Consider the following 23711-nt stretch of genomic DNA (forward strand, 5'->3'; position numbering starts at 1 on the left):
TCAGCTCCCGCTGGACTATGAGTCATTTCCTGAAAGAAGCCTCTGTGTCTTTGCAAACGCTGTTCTGCTTTTCCCACTTTTCATTATTTTATTTTTAAATGTTTCTCCCTCTCTGGAGCTTGTCCCTGTTCTCCTAGTCAGAATGAATGCATTGTTCTCTCTCGATGTTCCCTGCAATGTCCTCGCTCTACCCACAATGTTTCTAGACCGGCTTGTATATACTCCCCCTTCGGTACACCCTTAGAGGTATGCGTCCTTAGACCCCAATCACCTGGCCCTCTGCCAGCCCCTAAAAGGTACTTAATAATAAATGCATGAAGTCAGAGCTGGAATCCGAGCCCAGGAAGTCTGGCTTCAGAGCCCATAGCTTTTACCAATAGAGACTACTTAGCGTGGAATTACAGAATCGTTAGCACTGTGACAATGAAGTGTCCTCAGTCACGAGGGGGAGCTGGTAAGAGGACATGAATGATTAAACATAGCTCATCTCCACTCACGGAAAAATGTCTCAAATCTTAAAGTAATAGTGAGTATAGGTCTATTTCAACCCTTTTTGAATCCCTGAATTGCAATCCAAATAGCCAGAACAGAGCTGTGGGATTGAGGCCACACAGATCGAAGGTGCAGAGAACTAGTTAGGAGAGGGAAGAGGTGGCTGAGAATCGGAGCCGTGACGATACGGAACACGTTCTGTGTCACTGTGCCTGGGGTTTCTACAGACAAACTTAAAAACCCTTCCTTACAGATAAGGAGACTAAAGCTCAGAGATGTTAAGTAACTCATGCAGAAACATATTTAAGTTTCCTAGATGGGATGTGAACAAAGGTCTGAAAGACGGCAAAATTTGGCCTCTTCCCACACTCAAACAGTAAAATTAATCTTACAGGATGATTTCCCCCTTAACCAATAGCTATTTGGTATCAGTTCCAATGATCAGGAACGCAGTGGCTATACTTTTTGCTTGCCTAGAATCACCTTGTACCTTCAGAAGTAAGCAAGCAAAAGAAACAGTAAGATAAGACCTCGAAACGTTGTCATTTTGTGCCCAGGTTTCAGATACACGTTGTTGCAACCAGAGTTTCATCGGGATGAAAAGACAGACTCAGCAGGCGTGGGTTCTCCCTCCCGCCCTCCCACCTGCCCTTCTTCCTTTGCTGCCCCCCACTCGCCTGCACAGCTTCTGTCCGAAAGGACCAAGTCAGAACCTGGTGAGGATGTTCTGAAATGGCGTGGTCTTGGTCATTCCTTCTATTACAATGACAGGCGAGTTGCTGCTGTGCTGCTTCTAAACAATGTTCTAGAATGGACATCACTAAGGAGAGGAGAGGCCCCCGGGAAGCCAACTCCTCCAAAACCTGTTGCTTGTGAGGTTGCACAACGGCAAGGAACATTTGGACTTCGCTTTTGGCAGTACGCTCTGTCCAGATTGTTTGGCACCCTACTGCACTACTCAACAATTTCATGCGTATTGGCAGAAGAATTACATTTTTATTGGCTAATACTCAGGCTCCAGAACATATAGTGACTGCCTAATGGGGGTTCAGGGGCATTTGTTACTGGAAATAAAAAACATTCAGGGCAAAGAGCACACTTTTTTCAAAGTGCATTTAAAATGATCGAAGGGCCGGGTGAGTCTGAAGGGACAGTCTCTGAGGTTCCTTCTGGCTCTAATATACATTATACCTATGCACACCAGATGCAGGTTTTATAATGCGATAGCATTTTCCTGTTTTCTCAGGAGGTCCTAAAGAAGGTGCCCAGGACAAAAATCACATTTTTAACATATCCTAACTTGAAAAGTCTGAGCCTCAGTTTTCTTTTTTGGATGAAGAGAGGTATTTGTAACATCTACCTCATGGGGTTGTCATGAAGATTAAACGTGACGATGTAATGAAATGCTTTGTAAGCGAACACATGGGATTGTAACTCAGCTCTCCGTGAGAACTGGGTAGGAAGTAGTTACAAAATAAAACCACAGCACTGTGTGAAAGGACACAAGGCCTTAATGAAACGCTCCTCTCCAGGTCTCATCACTGGATTCTGACTCGTAGACATAGAGTTAGTGACTGATTTCTGATTAGAGGCATAAAGAAGCCCTCAGCCTATTTTGCTGAAGGAAAAAATGAAGCGGATTTGAATCAAAAGTGGAAGGATGAGTAAGCTTCGAACAGAGTCTTGAAGGATAATGATGGGGTAGGTGAGGAAGAATGTTCTAGACTGAGGGGCCTGCACGAAGACCTGACATTGCGGCAAGATGGGCACGTGCTCTGCTGTGCCCAGGTGAGGCAAGGGGCGTAGCGTGAGATGAGATTTGAAAGGTGACTCAGGAGCAGACCACAGAGGCCCTTGCATGTCCTAAGGGTTTGGCTCAAATTCCATAATAATAGAGAGACCCTGAACGTTTAGGGGAAAGGAGACCGACATGGTGGACAAACTTTCTCTGTTTTGGCACAACGCTTCTCAACGCATTATTGTTTGCCCCAGAGATGTCTTGGATACGCCAAAGCGTGGCGACGGGGTGGCTGATGGAAAGCTATGGAGCAGTTCGGTTAAGAGTGACAGACAAAAAGCAGGGTTATAGACACAGGGAAGTGGTGGGGTGGAGTGAACAGGACTTGGCAGCTGAGTAAAACAGGAGGAGAAGAGGGGGAGTCCAGGCCAGTGGTCGCCATAGGGGGAGGCAGAAATTAGCACCGTTGCTCTGAACACGGTCAGATCAATTTACCAGCCTTGTGGTTTCGGGTCTGTTACCAAGTCTGGCACAGTCAACACACTCTGGCCAATTGACTGCAGCTGGGACCATTTTCTCCCACTACTGCCAAGACCTCTGGGAGGTCCATTGAGTGCGGTGACAGGCCCTTCCTCTTAAAGGAGAATGCCAGCTACTTTCAAAGGCATGGGGTACTAATTTTGGGGGACTCCTTTCTCTATTCGCATCCTCATGGCAACAGAGAACACCCAGATCGCGGCTGCCTACATCTCTGCTGATTTAAGATTCGCAGAGCTGCTGGGCCGGCAGTTTCTGAGACAGCCTTTAGTTTGTGTGTTTTTTTCCTTCTTGGCCCAGCACAACTAGTTAAAAGCAGGAAATTAGGATCGCATTGTCCCAGTGCTCACTGACTAAATCCCATTCGATTGACAATCTCTAAGCCCTGAATGTTTTATAAAGTAGCCCTCATATGCATAAAAATGCATCAAAAGGTGTTTATTAAAAGTTCATCTGAGAGTGGTGCTGGGTTGTGCAGCATTGAGGATGATAGCGATGAAACAGCCACCTCATCGGCCGGAAGAGATGATGGATTCTACACAGGAAGTGTTCCAGTGCCCATGTTTTTGTTGGGAGCAGGGAGGGGGGGGTGTAGGTAGCCATTGTTGGGCAGAAGCACAATAAAGAGATGCCTTGCTAAAGAAAGCCAACTAAAACTTTCCTCTCTTTATAAGTAGGGAGAATTTTGCACAGTGCATTGGAGGGAGCAAACCTCCTCAGCAAGGTAATTAGCAGACTGTACTTACCATGCTTCTTCTCTCTGGCTGTTTCTTTTCTTTTCTTTTTTTTAGCTGAGCCATCCTGCCACCTGTTGGCAGCTCAGCAGCAGCTCAGCTCAGGCCGGGCATCGAACCGCTGTTGCTCAGAGCTCACACTCTTGAGCAAGCTCTTAACCAACTGAGCCACTCGGCCGGCCCTTCTCCGGCTGTTTAGCTCTAGACACTGTCAAATGATGCCATGAATCTCTGATCTATAGGAGTTTACGACCTAAGAAGAATAACACAGAAGAATACGTTGTATTATACAGGAAAAAAAAAAAGGTAAGAACACGAACACAGAAATTATACATAACATTCACTTTTATTTGCTTGAATATGTAAAAAAAAATCAGATTAAAAAAAGCAAATGAAAGCAAGTGTTATGTGTAACCAAGAGGTTTAAAAATTGCCTGGAGACTTTTATTGACTCAATAGCAATTCCTTGAGTGGCCACAGAGAGGCCAGGTTGTGCCCGATGAACTGGAGATATAAAAATATATATGACAGTTTTAATCTTTAGTAGAGTAGACAGTTCTACTCTACTCCTGGTGTAGTGGGGTTACGGAAATGTCACCAATATGATGTCACCAAATAAGTACAACGTGGAAGGATCCTGCTGGCTCTCTGGGAGCAGAGAGGAGGGTGGCAGACAGTCTTTTGTGAAATTGAGGGGAAGCTTCACAGAGGTGGCAAAGCTCCAGCTGGGGCAACAGGATGATTTGTCTAAATGACAATTCCAAGCAGAGGCTAGAGGAGTGAAAAGGCATAGGATGAGTGAGAGAAAATGGCTTAAGTAGGAAAATTACCAGTGAAACAGAAACTACTGCTTCTCATTCCCCTTCCTGCTGATCAAACCCAATTCCCATCAGGCACTGGCAGCCATATGCTTTGGAGGACACAAGATCCCTCTCCAACCCAAGGGGGTCATCCTTGACCAATGGCTGTTTTGGCATAGGCTCGCATCATGAGTTGAACTGTCCCCTAAAAAGACATGTTGAAGTCCTAACTCCTGGTACAGTGAATGTGATCTGATTTGGCCTTTCTAGGCCTTTGCAGCTGTAATCAAGTTAAGATGAGGTCATTAAGGTAGCCCTTAATCCAGTGGGGCTAGCGTCCTTATCTGAAGAAGAGACTACCACGTGCAGACACACGAGCAGGGAGAACAGCCTGTGACGACAGAGGCAGAGATTCGAGTGATGCACCTACACGCCAAGGAACGCCAAAGGCTGATGGGCAACACCAGAAGCTGGGGAAAGGCATTTATCCCCTAGGGCCTGCAGAGAGGGCAGGGCCCTGCTGACACCTTGATTTTGGCCTTCCACCCACCAGAACTGTGAAACAATAAGCGTCTGTTGTTTTAAGCCACCCAGTTTGTAATTGTTACACTTGTTAAGTTTGCTTTGTTACAGCAGCCCCAGGGAACGAATGGAGCCAGAGACTGGAACAGGAGGGGAAGCAGCTGGGGACTTCTGGGAACGCATTTCCTCCCTCTCCCTCTTAGAAAGGAATCCGTTGGGGGCATTTCTCCCCCATTTCTGCCCATTGCAGGTGGTGTATGGAGCAGCTGTGGCCATCTCACATCGCCAAGGGGGTAAGTTTGAGGGCAACAGCCAATGTGCAGAACCTGCTAGAACAAAATGCACAGGACCACAGTGATGTCATCTGTGGTTGAGTTACCCTGGAATTTCTAGAGTTCCTAGCATATGAAATAAAATTTGCTCATTCCTTGTGCCACCTTAAGTTTTCTGTTACCTGCCTTCGAAAAACGTCTTAACTGATACATCACAGGTTAGTGGTGTCCAGAAGGAAGAATTGAAGTCAGGAAATCTTTCATTTCCTACCAGCTTCTGACCATGGCCACCACTTCCAGTAAGTCCTAGGCAGTGGGGACACTCCCCCGAAAGGGACTGTCTTTATAACTAGCCTGTTCCAAGTCCCTATGAAGGCCTCTTCCCTGGTGAAGTGGACTGGGCCACATATGAGTCTTGAGGTCCTCATGGCCTTTGTATTAACACGTTTTCCACCCTAGAAACACTCAGCTGCCGCACGTTCTCCACGATGTAGCTACTCTCTACTTACTCTCTGGGGCTCAGCTCAGAGACCATTGCTTTGAGACTTCACTGACGCCCATGTCAGGGTTAGGTGCTCTGTGAATGGCTTGCTGGGTACCCTGGGATTTGACCCATCCTGGCATCACCACACTAGTGCCACTGCCTATTGGCTGTGGCTTTCTCTCAGTAGACTCCAAAGTCTGGGGGGGGGGGAGCAGAGACTATGAGTGCCCCGCTTACCCGCTTCATGCCCAGTCTAATACAAGGCCTGTCACTTCTTCTAGGGGAAGAAAACCACAGTGCTTTTAACACGAGTTAAGTAACACAAAACGACATCTCCAGGAAGCTCCTAAAGATGAATGTCAAGAACTGATGGGGGGAAAAAAGAATTCCTGGTAGGGCAGAGAGCGGGAAGCAAGTGGGGCTTTCAGTGCCTTTGTAACATGGTAGGCGCTCGACCACTCTGGTCCCTGGTCTCAGGAAGAACTTCTGGATGATTCCATCTCTGATACTTGAAAACGTTTTCCCGAACGTAATGATCTTGGCGTGGTGTCACCTCAATCTGAGGTCCTTCATTCCTTAAGACTGGCCGTGCATTTGTTTTGCATGTTTTCTTCTAGTATACAAATTATGCAGTGTTCTGCCAGGTATAGGTCTAACAGAATATCTTTTCTCTTTATGGTGAAGTTTATTCACTCAACAAACATCTGGGTGCTTTCCATGCATGCGCCAAGTACCCTGCATACACGTGCAGTCCTGGGTCACCAACGGTAAAACAAACACGCGCTCTAACCTAGGGGAGCCTATAGTCCACTGAGGGGACAGGCTACAAATAAATACATACAAAAATTTTGCTTCAAGCGTTGCGAGTGAAATCAATAGATTGCTGAGATGCAGAGGAAGGCGCGAGGGGACGCCTTCCCCGCAGTGACATTCGAGCCCAGAGTTACAAGATGCGAAGGAGCCAGGTGGACTTACAGATGAGAAGGAGCCAGGCCTCGGAAACCGGGTCACGTTCCCCGTAAGTCAGTTAAAAATAGCCCCCAGTCTCCTCAGCCGCTAGGTTGGGCGTGTGGGCAACGAGGCCGCGCCGCCAGCACTAAAGATGGCGGACGGGAGAGGGGGCGTGCCTGCGCCGTGATTGGCCCGCCGGAGTGGCGTCACGTGGGCGGCCGCCGAGCATCCGGGCTCCCGCGGCGGCGCTGCGGAGGCTCCTGGGAGCCGGCTGCGCTGGGTGAGCGCGGCGAGCGGACGGCGGCGGGGCCTCCGGGGCCGCTCGCGTGGGCCGAGCGGCGCGCGTGCCGAGCATGGCGGGCTCCCTGCCTCCCTGCGTGGTGGACTGCGGCACCGGGTAAGAGCCGCTGGCGCCCATCGCGATCCCGCCCCGGCGCCAGGCACCTGCCCCGCGCGGCCCGCCCTCTCTCACCTGGAGGCCGAGCTGCTCCCGCCCCGCTCCGGGTCCCTGCCCGTCTCCTCCGGGGCTGGCTGCGCCGCGCGCACCGGCCCCTCACCTTGGCCGGGGACAGTCGAGGCAGGAGCGCCCGCGGCTCCCCTCGCCTCCCCCGTCTCCCTCGCGCGGGGCGGGCGCCCCCTGGCCTCGCAGCCTCCCTGGAAGGCCCGCCCTCGGGCGGACGGCTGCAGACGCTCGCCCGTTGCTTGCCTCCTGCCCGCCTAACGGTGCCCTGCCTCCGAACGTGCTTTCAGCGGGCCCTCGTTCGGGGCCCCCAAGTGCATGTCATGCCTCCTGGCTGATGATTCTTTGCCGCTGACTTGCGGCGGTTTTTATTCGACATCCATCTACCGACCGGACACCTTTTTTGTGCAGCCCGCTCTGCTCTCGCCCAGCCTTGCATGGCTCACTCGGGCTAAGCTCTTGCTCGTTGGCGTAGACTTGCCTTTTCGCTTAAAAATGTCCAAAAAAAAAAAAAGGCTCCATTTTGAAAAACAGACAGTCTCAATGTGGGAAAGCCTGTTGATGGTATAGTTTTATGTTCCCTTTACTTTCTGGGGGTGATTGCTTTTTTTGGATGTTGTTAAGCTGTTGCAGAAAAAGACCTTCGGAAATTTCCTGTCCTTGCAGGGGTCCGAGCTTTCGCTGATTTTTAGAAAGCGCTCAGTGAATCCGCCCAACCGGTAGTTTTTGGAAATTCAAGGTTGCCCCGCTTGCTTTTAAGAGAGGAAGTACTTCATCAAATAGCCTAGAAGTAAATTTAGCCTCTCAACGATGTTTCAAGACGGGATTGTAACCGTTTTTGTCTCCAAATATTCCATGGCACAGTTCACCTCAGTCTCGATTCTTTTCTATAGAAAAAGGCAGTTGGTTTGGTTTCCTTGACAACCTTGTGGGGGTGTCTTCTTTAGTTTGCTGCAGTCCATCTCCTACGGATCCTTTTTTCCTTTTGCGGCTGAAGCCACCAGTAGTGGTTACAGGCTGGAAAACAAAAAAACAAACAAACAAACAAAACCCCCCAGAAACTGCCCCTTTGATTCTGTACTAATCTTTTTGAAGTATGCACTGTACCAGGAGTATTGTGGCTCTTTATTGAAGTCGTTTTGCTACCCCCAATACAAGCCCAAAGCAGGGTTGGCATTAACACCCCCAACTGTTGACTCCCTTACGCATCTCTTCCCACAAGCCTAGTGTTCACCCCACGCCCACCTGAGGTCTGGTTGTGTCAAGAGTGAAGGCGACAGGTAAAAGTATTTTTCACTCCCACGTCTGCATGTGAGATTTTTGCCTTTGTATTTCTGGTCTTGTCCAACTGTTGAAATTCAAAGCATTTCTTGGTTGTAGTGATGCAGTAATGCTCGCAGAGTTTGTCACCTTTCATATTAGTAAGCTGGGGACCTAACTCATCATTCTTGCGATAAATATCTAAAATGTGGTGACCTTTTGAACTACGTGATAAGTGTACCTTTGCTCTGTTGGAGATGTAACTTCAGTATGTCATCGTTTTGTGGCCCAAAGTCACGTTCGTGTCTTCAGGCTGCCGTAGGCTTTGGTGTCAACTTAGAAACCGTGGCACAGAATCTTCCCCGTGGGTCTCACGTGGACATACTCTGTCATGGAAACGACTGGTCAGCCATGAAGTCCCAGTGTCCAGTGAATGGCCAGAGGAGTAGCGTGGAAGGGCCTCAGTTTACTTAAAGCATATTAGTAGTTCTTATAGTTCCCAGAGAGTTCAGATGGTTTTTGGATTGACTTTTACCTCAAAATAGGATGAAAAGGGGTAGCATGCAGATAAAAACAACCAGGGCCAAGGAAGAGAACAGGCCCTAAGGTGTGGGCCAGTGGCTGCTGTCGTCGGGCCTCACATTTGACCTTCGTCTTCCTATCTGACAAAATTATAAGAGCCATCGTAAGTTATGTAATTCCTGTCACCAGGAAGGGAGAAATAGACCCGTTTTGTGGTGAAAGAGCTTTGTCTAGTACTAAATTCTAGAATAAAAATTCACATTGAACTATACAGAGTGGACACTAATGGTTTAGTAGACAGTGCACTAAATTGTGTGTTTTATGGCAAATACATTTCATCCTGGTAGCCTAGCATCCTCTAATAAACCCTGAGACCAACTGGCTGAGCACAGGTGTGCTGGGGACCAGGATAGTATGGACCAAGGGGTCCGCCGCATCCAAAGAGAAAGCTTCGTTTATTTAAAGGAATTACTAGGCTGCACAGTTTTCAGAGAATAGCCACAAATACTAATCTCATTTCTTGTAACCAAACTTTTAATGAAGGTTTTTGTGTTTTTTAAACTTATTTTGCAAAAATTTCTAATCTACTGAAAAGCTGCAAGATGTGTACCAAAAACAATATATTCATCCAGTTTCACCAACTACTAACATTTGCTTTATCATTCTCTGAATATCTGTATTATTATTTTTCTGAACTGTTTAAGTGTAACATACAAATATTGTGTGGTTTTATACCCAGATACCTCAATGTATATTTTCCGAGAACAAAGAGCTTCTCTTATATAATAACAGACTAAAGATCAAAATGAGAAGATTTGACAATACGCAATAGTGCTATCTCGAAGGCAGTCCGGATTGACATAGATGACCCCATTTATGTCTTTCAGATTCTCACCCCTGCTCCCTCATCTAGCACCACATGTTGTGTTAGGTTGTCATCATGTCTTTTTAGTCTCATTTAACTGGACCAGTTCCTTAGCCTTTCTCTGTCTTTCAAGACATTGACATTTTTGGCAGCCAGTTGTTATGGATAATGTCCCTCATTTTAGGCTCGCCTGGTGTTTCCTTATGATATAGGGTATGCATTTTTGTCAGGGATGTCACAAAAGTGACATCAGTCCTCCTAAGTGCATCCAGTCAGAAGGCTTTTTCTCCCCCTGAGTTTTATTGAGATGTAGTTGACATGTAACATTGTGTTAGTTTGAAGTATACAATATGTTGATTTGATACATTTATATATTTGCAAAACAGTTACACCATAGTGTCAGCTAAAGCTAACACTTCCATCATGACACACATAATTCAACACACATAATTACTGTTTCTTTCTTGTGGTGAGAACATTTAAGATCTAATCTCAGTGACTTTCAAGTACAGTGTTGTTAACTGTAATCACTGCTGTCCATTAGATCCCCAGAACTAGTTTGTCTTATCAGAAGGTTTAAGACAGTGATTTGCTTCGTTTTTATGAGGCTCACTTGGATTATTTGGATATGGTGATGTCCACTATATTTCTTCATTGTATGGTTTCCCCCTTTGTAATTAATGTCATTTCTGGAGAGCTATTTTGAGATTATGTAAATACCGTGCTCTTCCTTAAATCTTTCACACATTTGTTTTAGTATACTTTGGGTGATTCTTGTCCTAATTGATTACTTTAGTGATAGTTGCTAAAAATGTGCTTTTAGAAAAACTCTAGTATTATCTCCACTTATTAGTTAACGTTTTGCTATAAGAAAGCACTTTTCTATAGCCCCCATTTATTTAGTTGTCATCTGCATGGGTTATTTTATTCAAAGGATTATAATCCATTATGTCATTGTTACTATATTCACTGGGTTATTATCTGTTATTGTCATTATTTGTTTTGTGCTTAAATTGTTCCAGATTTGGCCAACAGAAGCCCATTCAGCTTGATTTTGGTGTTTTTCAGACATGTCCACATCATTTTTTGAGCATTTTGCTATTATCAAACGACTGCAGTGATAGCCTGTGCAATGCATACATCTTTTTCTTTTTTTTCTCTGGTGTATTTCTGGATTATATTTCTAGAAGTGGGATTTTTAGGTGTAAGGGTGAATGCATATCTAATTTTGCTAGACAGTGTCAGATCCCACTCAGTAGTGTGTGTCTTCACCAGCAATGTATGAGAGTGCCTGCGTCTTCTTCAAACTCACCAACAGTCTACCGCCAGTTTTTTTATATTTACCAATCTAGAAGGTAAGAAATGGTATCTTATTGTAGTTTTAATCTGGATTTCTTATATTATTTGGGAAGGCGAGCATCTTTTCATATAGCTAAGAGGCATTTGCCTTCCTGTTTTCTGTCTCCTCATTTCTCTAGCCCATTTTTCTGTGGGTTTTTGGTCTGCTTTAATTTTTAGAAGCTCTTCGTATGCTAGGGTGTGTTTGGGGTCCCCCATAACACCCACATCTTCAGTGATTTGCTGGGAACAATGACAGGACCATAGTGGACAGGTACAAAGCTAAAGCACCCAAGGGGACAGGCGCAGGAGGCAGGTCTGGAGGAAACCAGATGCAAGCTCCCAGAGTCCTCTCTGTGGAGCCCCACAGACGTTTGCTCAGCACCCAGTTGGGTAAGTGCATTGGAGACTCTGCCCAGTGTTTTTACTGGGAGCTGGTCATGCCAACCTCTGCCTAGCACTTACCGAAATCCCGAGTCCCACAAGGAAAGCAGGTATTCAGCATAAGATGTATTGTTTGCATGGTTTAGGCACATTGTGGGCCACTCTTATCATTTAGGGAATGGTGGGAACCCTCCCTAAATCTGAGTCCCATATGCCCGTCAAAAGCAAAGCTTTGAGCAGGCCTTCCTAAGGAGAGCAGTCTTGGGCCTGTTTATTCCTTTCTGCACCTTGGGGTATTAACCCTTTGGACCTAAATTGCAAATACATTTTCCCTATGTATTATTTGTCTTTTGCCAGGCAAAGATTTTTTTTTTAAAGCAGTCACATGTATTATCTTGTCCTTATTGTTTCTGGATTTTGAATCATAGTTAAGAGGTGTTTTCCCCCATTTCTACATTATATGGTCTCCCCCCCCCCATTTTCATTTTAATCTGTAATCCACTTGGAATTTATCCTGGGATATTTTGGCTATCCCTTTTATCGCAACATCATTTATGAAAAAAAACCCCAGTGCTTGAATTTGCCTCTATTGTATACTAAATTTGTGCCTTTGTGTTTATTTCTGGATTTTGTTTTGTGTTGCATCAATCTGTCGCTTCATGCCATGCACCAGCAACACTGAGTTTTCATTACTGAGGCTTTAGAATAATTTAATATTTGACAGGGTTGGCCTTCCCTGCCCATTCTTTTCTTTTTTAGTTTTCCCACCCATTCTTACTTGTTCCTCCAGATGAACTTTATAATCAATTTCTCTAGTTTCATGGGGAAAATTGCCTGATAGCATTTTTATTTGGATTGTATTAAATTTATAAGTTAATGGGGACCATTAGTCTCCCCATCAAAGAACATGCTGTATTATTGGGTTGTCGGAAAAGTCATGATGCATTTTTGCAACAAAAAACAAAAAATACGTCATGACGTTTCCGACAACCCAATATCTTTCTATTCAAGTCTATTTTGTATCTTAGCAATACTGTGTCTGTCTCAGGTAGATTTCTTGTTATGCTTACACTTAGGCACATGATTTTCTGCTGTCACAAATGTTTTCTTTCATTATATTTTTTGTTTTTCTTGAATATATTAAGGCCATTATTTCTTGTGTTAATTTTATAACCTGCTACTTTATAAAATGCTCTTATCATTTGTATGAAAATTTCCCTTGATCTTTAGGGTTTTCTGGATATAAATTTTTTTCATTGGCAAATAAAGATTGTTTTATCTTCTCCTTTCCATTTTCTAGCATCTGTAATTGCTTTTTTTTTTTTTTTTTACGTAACTGCAGTGGCCATTACCTCCAAAATAATATTAACTAGGAGTGGAGTTAGTGGGCATTATTCGTTAATGAGATAGCTTCTGGTATTTCTAAAATAATATACTGATTTTTGGGCTGCTATAATCACACACACGTATGTATACTTATGTGTATGTATATGTAATATATCATGTGAAGGAAGTACCCATCAATCTCTGTTTTTTGGAATGTTGTAACTTGAATAGTTGTTGGATGTTGCCAGAGATCTTTATCATAAATGAAATGTGGTTTTTTTTTCCTTAGCCAGTTAATATGATGGATTATATTAATGGATTTCCTAATATTAAACAACTCTTGCATTCTGACATGACCCCCACTTGATCGTGTTGCATTATTTTTTGATGTGTAGGTAGATTCTGTTAATATTTTACTAAGATTTTTGCATCAATATAAGTGTGTGTGTGTGTGTGTGTGTGTGTGCGCGCGCGCGCGCGTGCATGCGCTTGCACACATGTGCATGTGTGTGTGTGTCCTCTTTCTGGATCTCCTGTTATTCATGTGTTGAATTTTGGGGCTGTTTCTCTGATTTTATCTTTCGCTCTTGTTTTTCATCATTCTGCCTTTTTTCTTCTAGGACCTTCTTCACTTTATCTTTTGGCCCTTTATTTAGTTTTTCCATTTTTGCCCTACATTTTTAATTTCCAAGAGCTCTTTTTGTTTTCTAAAAATTTTTTTACTAGTATCTTGTTTTTGTTTCTTGGGTACAGTATTTTCTCGTAGGATATTGATGATAGTGGGTGGGTTGTTTGTTTGTTTTTGTGGTGTTGATGAGGTTCCTTCCTACTGTTTCTGTTTCCTCCAAGTTGAGTTTTGATTTGTCTGTTTCCATCTCTCTATTTAATGGTAGAGGCCTTCCCCAGATGTCAAATTTCCGGCTGCCTGTTCATGATAAAAAGTCAGCAAGTTAAACAGCTATTAGATGGATTCTCTGAATGTGGAGCTTGGCTTACTGATTTTGAGCTTTACCAAAGGTGATAGAGGTGGGTTGTTTGTTGGCAAATCTTGTGGTTTTAGGATATTTAGATTCAGAGAATGCTGGGTCAGAGAGGAGCAGCCCCCCAGTGGGGTGCGGCCAGGGAGGGGAGCCCAGGCCAGGGGTTTGGGGCCTTCAGTCCCAGTCGCACAGGTCCCTGGCACCTCCCAGCTCTGGAGCCTTTAAGGACCCGGCTCTGTGTTGCCTGGCTCTGAGCTTTGGCCTCTGTTGGTTTTCCTGCATCTCCAGAGCCAGGCACCACTGACCTCCTGCCATACAACGCCGAATGTTGCTGTCACCTCTTCTTTTGTCCATATTCTGTGGTTTAATCTTTTAAAAAATCATCTTGCTTTGGTTTTGATGGGGCTTTGGGACAGAGTGACATTAGATGTTTAATTTAGTCCATCATTTTAACTTGGAAGTCAGAATTCACTTGGTAATGCTCAAAATCCGCAGAGGCCATACATACCTCGTGATCTTATAGTTACCAAACAGAGAGCAAAAAGTGCTGCCCGTAGAAGGTGACATGGACAAGTGTAGTAGGTGGTATTAAACTTACAAATCAGATAGACACCAGGATGCTGGATTAGGTAAAATAATAAACTCGAACATGCATAATGAACTCCGTGTCCAACGAACAGAGACCACCGTTTTCTATTCAACAACCCAAGCAATGTTTGAGGAACTTGATCATATGTTAATTTACAGTGTACCGTGTGGGGAGCGTGTATTATTTAGAAACCTATCATTAGGATCTTGGAACAGTTTTAGTTTAGTTTTATCAAAACCATATTCTCTGGCAGTTGTAGTCACATTTATTCATTCATGTATTAACTGAGAAACTCTTAGGAGGGAGGGGAGCTGTTCTGGTTGAAGTTTGGGGTTTGAGACCGGACCTCATAAGGGTCTTAATCAAGAGAAACTTTCTGCGGTAACACGGTTTGACAAACACTGTTCTACGATGTGACATTTCCACTTTCAGACATAAATTAATTGCGCTTAGATTGCCACCTTCTGCTCTAGCCAAATGGTTGTAGGAGGAATTTCAATTATATGTAAGTATGTGGAGTCGACAGTAGTCAGGCGAATTCTCCTGACTGTGGAAAGTTACTGCTGTGGAAAGTGGTGGCATTTCACAAGAGCAAACACGGCTTTGTACAAGGACTTTAAAATGTTTGGGGCACATATGGATCTACTGTATTTACAGAAAGAGACATTGGTAGATACGCAAGAACAGGAGGAGGGTAGAAGGCTGGATGGGTATAGGAATGGGATTGAGATTTCTTACTGGGTACCTTTTTATAGTGTTTGGAAGTTTCAACTATGAGAACACATTTGTTTGAGAGGTAGACTTGTAACTATTTTTATTGCTTTATGCAGCTACCGATTCTGTTTCCGTATCTGTCCTGATTTCCATATGAGAAAAGGTCTCAGGGATGCATGGAAGGTGGCATTGAGTTGAGAACGTGGCTGGAATCTGTACATATAGTTAATGTACTTTTGGGAATGAGGCCTGCGCCCACCATCCGTTTAGGAGATAGTGTTCAAATAAATAAAAGAGAAACCAGGGGCTTTTAATGTAAAAGTTACTGGTCTTGATTCCTTATGTACACGTATATCAGGTACACACAGAACTGGAAGAGAATATGAAATTTTAGTATAGCTAGGGACTTCAAGTAGAAACTATTCAGGAAATATTCAGGAAAATAATTGGTAGATTTGATCACCTAACCTGTTTAAACAATTATATTTCAGAAACATATAACTGAAGATAAACAACCAACGGGGAAAAATTAGCACTGTGTGTGAGCACGTATTAATGTCCTCAGTATGTGAGTGTTCACACAAATTGATTAGATACTAAAACTCTAGTAGAAAAATTATCTAAGGGCAATTCATGGAAGAAGTACAGATTGCCAGTACACGGCAAATAACATTTGCTGATAAACTAAATAAAATTATTGAATAATGAGAGCCTTTGACTTTTTGAATTAGGAAATATTGTCCAGAAATGGTAATATTAACACTGAGGCAGGGATTGTTATTCTTTGCCTTTTACAGATGTAAAAACGGAAGTGTGGAGGGATTGCTTTACTGGCCTGACGTCGCCTGGCTGGTGCTGTGTTTTGAACCCAACAGTGTGGGCCCATCAGCCCCCCTCACATTATAAATATACTGTTCTGCAGCTACTTTCAAACTAAATTATACATCTGTATGTGGCAGTAACATAAACCTGCTTCATTTTTTATGGTTGTATAGCATTTTCTGCATGATTATAATGTAATTTATTTACTATATCCTTTATTGATGACATTTGAGTGTTTCCAGTATTTTGTCATTTTACTGTTATAATGCTGTAGTGGACATTTTTGTGCATATCTTTGCATATATGTAAACATGCTGCTGTGGGGTATATTCTTAGGAATGTGCTAGTTAGACCATAGGGTTTAATGCCTTTAAACTATTTGAACCATAGGGTATAAGCAATAAAATTGTGACAATGTGAAACTTTGCTTTATAATGACTCTTCAACCTTTACTAACACCCGTGTATAATTTTCTACCATCTTCTTCAGTATTGGCCCAGATTTTGAGTGTTTGGCGTTAAATTTGTAGGTGGATTTAGTGATATTTGATGTATCTTTTAGAAGACTGACTCTTCCTGTGTGAGTAAGGTGTGTCTCTGTTTACTTGCCTGCCTGTCTATGGAGAGTTCCTCACATGCATCTGCAGTTTGTTCTTAGGGGCGGTATCATTTCATGTTGCCGCTGTGAGTGGGATCTTTTCATCCAGTGTGTGTTCTTGTTGTTCAGGTCGGAAAGTTGTTGGCTTTCGTCTCTTCATTTAGTAACTGGTCATCTTACTGAATTCCTATTGCTTTCAGTCTTTCATTTAATTTCCTTAGGTATTCCAGGTGTATAATCATGATTTACAAATAAATTTTTGTCTCCTCCTTCCCAGTATTATTCCTTTTATTTAGTTTGTGATTTGTATTATCTACTTCTTCCAAAACAGTGTTAGATGACAGGAGTAATGATACTGGGTCTCCTTGGCTTAATTCTGGCTTTAATAGGGATGATTCTAGTTTTCCATTATCTTTTGGTTTGAGGGAACCCCCCCCCCATCTCTTCCTAAGGATTAAATGTTTCTATTTTGAGCCTGTTGCTTTTTTTTCACCAGTAGATTGAGCCTGGATTTCTTTTCACCACAGTTTAATTACATAAAGGTTGAGTTGAAAAGCATTTACTACGTTTTTTTTCATAGAATATCGAAGCATAATATTCTAAAGAAAACAGAATTGGTACATTTGAGTCCTTCCTTCTGAGCTCTGACCAGTATTAAACTTCAACATTATAGGTACATTTTACTTGATAACGTGGTAGGTGGTAGATGATTTGTTTAGAATGTGAACATGAAGGTGGGGAACTCTCATTACATAAAAAATTTTAAGATGATTGCCTGTGGTACAGTTTAGTCAGTGATTCCTAAGCTGGTTGGCCATCAGAACCAAGGGGGGAGGGACAGAGATGTTTAAAATGCAGATGCCCAGGCTCCTCTGTGACTCCGGGAAAGGTCCTGGGAATCTCTGTTAGAAGCTTCCCAGGTGATCCAATCAGCCAGGCTTGGTACGTTATTTCTAGACGCCTACCCAGATGATCTTAAACTAGCCTGCCAGATAAAGTAGGCCATGTTACAATGAAAAACTCAATCTGAAATCATGTCTCTAATAGATAAACATTTTGTGAAACACTTTGAGTCCTAGGCCCATCCCCTACCCCCTTGGGCCCAGTACCCTCATAGTGTGCCTGTTACTTAGTTTTTAGCTAGTAAACTGGTTGGAATAGAGCAATGCTTCTTTGTTTCCATAAGTGGTGCCTTGAACACTTTCCACCTTTAAGACTTGTGTTTTACTTGTTTCTTTTACATTCTGTTCTTTATGTAGTTGAGCAGTTTTGTTCTAAGATGGTCTCTAATAGGGCCCCAGTCTAGCATTGGGTTGTCCTAGGAGAGGTTGCCGGGACCAGTTCTGGGCAGGTTCCATTTACAGTGTCGTATTTCATAAGTTCTCACTCAAGTGTGAGTTAGCCTTGTTGATGAAGATTTTATAAAAATTTAAAATTTGAATGTTTCATTTTAAAAATTTTTGTTAAATGTTCATTGTGTTGTGATTATTCAAAGCAACAAAACTTTATGTGTATTTGATGCTACTTAAGGAATAGCACAGGAAATTTTAAAGATATTTAATTACCATAAACTGATCAGAATAGTTTGTGGTTTTGCCAGTGTTTTTAATGATTTTAGTTTCACTAGGATGGTAAGAGAAGATCTCACAGTAAGTTGTTAATACATAAGAATGTTAATATATGTTAATGTCAGTTTGCCTCAGTCATGAAAATCATTGTTTAATGTTCTTGCCGCTGAAGTGCCCACATGACACGAGAACGTTGTGCCTCACGTTCTGAACATCCTAGCGACTGTTGCCAAGTGGCACCATTAGTATTGAGTTGAATTTTAGAGCTGTGGGCCCAAGAGTGCCCTAGCCCATTTCTGCAGCCTGACCCTTTGCTGCTCTGGGCCAGTGTCTGATTTCAGGATGCAAAACTTGGGGACAGAGAAGAGGCCCAGTCATTGAGGGATGCCGAGTGTGCATTTCATTTCTGTCACCACAACATGCATACGTCTGTGGCGTCCAGAGTGGGGCGCAGCAGAAAGACTAACATGGCTTGGGGCACAGAGCTTACTTTACAGTTTTTTTCAGAAATTTCAATGAGCAAATATTTCAAGCATACAGAAAATAATAATAAAAATTAACAACTAGAAAGAACATAGATAGCAAGCTGGGGTTCGAACCCAGGCAGCCTGGTTCCAGAGTCCATGGTCTTAACCAATACAATACACTCTACTTCCTTTCAGAAATACAAGAAGTAATACAACAGACAAGAATGATATTAGCACCTAATTTTAATAAATGTTAACATTTTATTATATTTTTTTCAGGTTTTTAAAGAATAACTCCATAACACAAAAACAAGTGTTTTTTTATCTGTGAGAGGTAGTATTAGGCAGTGTCTTTGGTGGTCCCATCGAGGTGTTTTTCAGCACCCGCCTTTAAACCCTGGCCTTTCCGCAGCGGTCTGACGGGGTGACCCTTTCTCACGCGTGGTGAGAGCTCATTTGGCAGGTACTTCCCGAGTTTCCACGTCCCGCGCAACATGGGCAGAGGTACGGCCAAGGAAATGGACTGCGGTCTGGTCATCATGCACCTCAGAACCTTCACCACGCGGGAAGGCGGATTTATTTAAATGCAGGATGCATAATTTTTTTTGCGGGGGAGGGTTAGTGGGCCATGTGTCCTGTTGAAAGCACAGACTGAGTGAGATGTGATGGTTTGAGTGATTGCTGGCCTGCTGTTGGATCCTGTAACCTTCTTTAGCCTTGGGTCAGTAATTCGGTTTATTTATATTTGTTGTCTGGAATAGACTCCAGAAGGTGACTGAATTGGGGACGATCTGGAATTTGTAAAGTTCAGTATGCTGTTGTCTTCCTCCTGGAAAGCCCCCAGGCTCTGGGTTGGCTTTGAGCCTCCCTGTGGGTCTGGTGAGTCCCAGAGTGGGGAACTTGTGGGTGCGCTCGTAATTTGGTGATTTGTGGAACGTGGGAGGGCCCTCAGCTGGGCCTTGCTGTTTAGAAGCTCTCTCTCTCTGTGGGCCCCACGGGTCTCAGAGCCTGGCTGGCCCCAGCTCTTGTGGCACCAAGACCTTGGATCCCTGGAGGCCGAGCAGCAAGCTGTGATCTCAGTGGAGCTGGCTGGCTTTTTTTGTCTTCCCGAATCCCATTCGTTCACTGTGTGTTAAAAAATAGTAAAGTTAGCACGTGGTAAAATACATGTAAAATTATAAAATTAATTTATTAGAATTTGGAATGTGCTATCACATTAAAAAAAATTAGGATCAAGCATCTTGAAAGAATGTGTAAAACGGGACGAATTGATCAAGTGACTTTCAACGCGGCTAGCAAATGTGTTTGTTTATCATAAGCATCGTAGTCCAGACTCTCCCCTCCATTGTGGCAGGCCGACTATTCTCAACCTCTCATTTCCAGCAGATGGTTCCGAGCGGCGGTACCCCACCCTTCTTTTTTAAATCTAGGAGATTAGCAGTCGATTTTGGAACAGATAGTAGTATTTTGGCATTCACTTCAGTTAAAACTTTTGGAATCTATCACAGAGTTCTTGACAGAAAATGGGCTCATTCTGAAACAAGACGATAAAGACATGCTTCTGTCAGATGCTCTCAGGCGGTGGCAGTAGCTGTTTCTAGACATATGCCATGACATTTTAAGAAAATTATGTAATCATTTTCTAACCCCCTAGAAGTTCATGCAGTCGGGAAGGATGCACTTCTTTGAGAGCCGGCTCTGGAAGTAGCACCTGCATGTTCAGATTTGGGTCTTTTTTCTGCTCACTCGCTGCTGGGCTTTGGGCAGCTTAATTTTCTCAGTGCCTCAGCTTTCTCATTGGCAAAACAGGGATAATATTTGCTTTCTTCACAAGGTTTTTGTAAAAATTAAGAGTGTAAAAGCACTTGTAAACTTATGAGGGATACACAAATGTAATTTATGTGTTCATGTATGTGTACAAGAATTTTTCCAATAGAAACAAGCATAATATTTTACGTTTTTGTAACTGCTTGCTTATCCAAAATTAGTGTTTGATTCTCGGTCATCACAATTTTTTTTTTTTTTTTAATTTCAAGAGAGTATTTTGAGGCTGGATATTTTAGGAGTTGGAGAGCTTATAATAACAGACATTAATGGGACCTAGGAGAGAGTATCATTGTCTAAACATGTGTTGATGACTTTGTGCTTTTAGGTACACCAAGCTTGGCTACGCAGGCAACACTGAGCCCCAGTTCATTATTCCTTCATGTAAGTAAAGCTCCCCCCGCGGGTTTATAAAGGGCTGTTTCTCAGAATTGTTCTAAGCATTCTAATTGTTTTTCAAGGTGTATTAATTTACTTGCCATCTTCTGCTAGGAGATTGTTCTGGATACTGGGGAGGGTTGTTTATTTCGATACTTAGTACCTGGGTATTGCTATCAGCTGTGGCTGTGACCTGAAAACCCCTCAACCTTCTGGTCCTTCTTAGTCCTTCCTGTCACAGCCCTTTGTCACTGTCACTGGGGTTTCAGTGAGTGTGGCTAGTAGGGCCCTTTCATTTACTCATAGCTATTTACTGAGCTATTTAGAAGAAGCACACCGGGTTCTTTTAGGTTAATCTGTAATTTCTTAGTAAGTACAGGTTTTATCGGCTTAGCAACCTTGTGGGCTGAATAGCCATTGTACTCACTATTCCCTCTGTTGAAAGACTTTTTAATTTATTTGAAATGAGAGGCCTGATGACTGTTTTATTGCATTCAGAAGTGTTCTGTTTTTGTTTAAATTTTAGTCAGTAGAGAATGATAAACTAAAAAGAAGAAAGGTGCTCACATTTTCTCACAGGAGTCTCGAGGGTCAGGTCAGTTGTTTAAAGGGTAGAATTCTTCTCTGAAACTATTTAAATTCTGGGTTGTTTGGAGACAGTTGACCGAAGAGTGGGTATGTCCATCAAGAGAAGTGCAACTCTGCCTCTGGAATGTAGCTCTGGTCAGATAAGTGGCCTTAGACCTCGCACGCTGGGATGGGGCCAGCGACGTGGTAATGTCACTCTCGTGACCAGCAGGGGACACGCACGGCTTGGGAGAGCTGGAGGGCAGGAAGGAGCTCGGGTAGTATTTATTCAAGGGGGGACACGGGGATTCAGATCACTAGAAACTGTCCCCAGGCCCCTCGAGAACATCCACGTCACCTCGTTCCAGCTCCTGTTTGCTGGTAACTGATGATGCTTTTCTAGGTCTGAGTACTTTGATGCTGTGACGGATGGGGTGTCCTCGGCAGTCGGCATGATTGGTGTGCTGCGTCCTCATTTGAAGCTCATAATTTGGTGTCTTAGCTTGCTGGGGGGCTGCCATGACAAAATACCACAGCCTGCATGTCTTAAATGACAGGAATTTATTTATCACAGAGTGGAAGCTCCTAGTCCAAGATAAGGTGCCATCAGTAGTGGTTCCTGGCGAGCCTCTCTCCTTGGCCTGCAGATGGTGGCTTCTCACTGTGTCCTCGTGTGGCCCTTTCTGTGTCCATGGCCGAGAGAACCGTCTCTGGTGTCACTCCCTCTTCTTATAAGGACACCAGTCCTGTGGGATTAAGACCCCACCCTCTTGGCCTCATTCAACCTTATTACCTCCTTAGAGGCCTTACCTCCACACACAGTCACATGGGGTGGTCAGAGCTTCTACATATGAGTTTTGAGGGGACACAGTTCAGTCTGTAGCAATTGGCAGTCTTCAGGACAGATCAGACTTTTGTGAATTTTATTATTGTGAGTGTCCCGGGCCTTGATCATTCTATGCCGAATTGATAAAATGAACTTTCTTATTTTTCAGAGCAGATTAGGTTTTAACCTTGGTAAGTGCTGCGCCTCTGAAGGCTGACCTTGCCCCTCGTGCTTTGGCATTTAAATCCGGCAGCAACATTTCGTCGTCGGAGCCATTTAACCTGCCATTGTTAACAGAGAGGGGAATTGGAGTCAGTTTTAGTGGGATTTCATTTGCTGTCAGAAGGCACGGCAGCTCTCAGATTGGCGCTGTCAGAACCTTTGCAGAGGCAGGAGCTAGAAAGATAATAAAAATGTCAGACGTGGGAGTAACAGAAGAGTTATATTGTTGCTGAATTTGTTGGAGAGAGCAGCCGCAGGAGGCAGGCTAGATGTCTGTGCAGAAGTTGGGTGTTGGGAGCCATCGGAGGGCCTTGGTTACTTGGGCGTTTGGCCCTCTGCTGTGTTAGAGCTGGGAGCAGAAACATTGTTCTGGTTACAGAGGCGAAGCTCAAGACGTATGTGCTACAGTGGGACCCAGCGAGGAAAGGTGGAGGTTTTGTGGATGTGTGTGGATGCATGGAGGTGCTGGAATGCTGCTCTCTGAGGCTGGCGGGCAGAGGCAAGGTCCACTGGCTGTGTGAAGACGGCAGCACTTTGGTGGTCTAGAAACCCAGCTCCAGCCCAGAGCGGCAGATGTGGGAACACGGAGAAGGACTTGGAATCGGCCTCTTCAGGAACTTTAATTTTGTTTTGCTACCCGAATTTTCCAGTTGTTTCCGAGGCTCCCGCAGAGACCTGGTCCCCAATGGAGAGGCGCCCAGCCCTGTCCTGCTCTGTCCCTGTTCTGCTTGTGTCCAGGTTGTTTGAGCCACTGCAGAAATTGCTTGATTGTTTGAAGGAAGGGTTTCCCTACTTTTTTTTCCCCCCTTTAAGTTGTCAGAGAATATTGGGAATCACTGTAAAGTTTCAGGCAGAGAAGGGTATGTGTGGTGATCACATCCAGAAAGAGGATATGGGGGGGCAGGAGGGGGCAGGGGAAAGAAGGTGCGTCTTAGGTGTTCGGTGTTTGAAGAGTTCAGGTGTAAAGGTCCGGCAGCCAACTGGGTGAGGGTTTGGTGCTCTAGGGCAGCGGTTCTCAACCTGTGGGTCGCAACCCCTTTGGGGGTCGAACGACCCTTTCACAGGGGTCGCCTAAGAGCATCGGAAAACAAAAAGATATTTACGTTACGATTCATAACAATAACAAAATTACAGTTATAGAGTAGCAACGAAAATAATTTTATGGTTGGGGGTCACCACAACATGAGGAACTGTATTAAAGGGTCGCGACATTAGGAAGGTTGAGAACCGCTGATCTAGGGGAAGGTCTGGGCTGGGGACCAAGGCTGAGCCCAGAGACAGTTTCCTTTTTAAAAAAAATTTATATAGAGGCCTTTCAAATCTTTATTTTGGCCAAAACAAACAAACAAACAAACAAACAAAAAACAAAGCAGAAGATATTGTAACAAAGACCCGTGTACTCACCACCCAGATGAGCAAATGCTAACATGATTTCATCTTGGAAATACCTGCATACACACGTCCGAGTGGTG

At 43.8% G+C, this 23711-nt stretch overlaps 1 protein-coding gene across 1 annotated transcript in view; it reads left to right on the top strand.

The window, feature by feature from the left end:
* The first annotated feature begins 10903 nt into the window (after positions 1 to 10903).
* Positions 10904 to 23711, top strand: part of ACTR3B (actin related protein 3B) — a 57018-nt gene continuing 44210 nt past the window's right edge. The window contains exons 1-2 of the mRNA XM_019655362.1: positions 10904 to 10992; positions 20575 to 20630. Of these exons, the coding sequence (XP_019510907.1) occupies positions 10919 to 10992; positions 20575 to 20630 (130 nt within the window). The 5' untranslated portion in view covers positions 10904 to 10918. The remainder of the gene's footprint in view (positions 10993 to 20574; positions 20631 to 23711) is intronic.

Source organism: Hipposideros armiger, unplaced genomic scaffold, assembly GCF_001890085.2.
Source record: "Hipposideros armiger isolate ML-2016 unplaced genomic scaffold, ASM189008v1 scaffold_239, whole genome shotgun sequence".
Classification (NCBI taxonomy): Eukaryota; Metazoa; Chordata; class Mammalia; order Chiroptera; family Hipposideridae; genus Hipposideros; species Hipposideros armiger.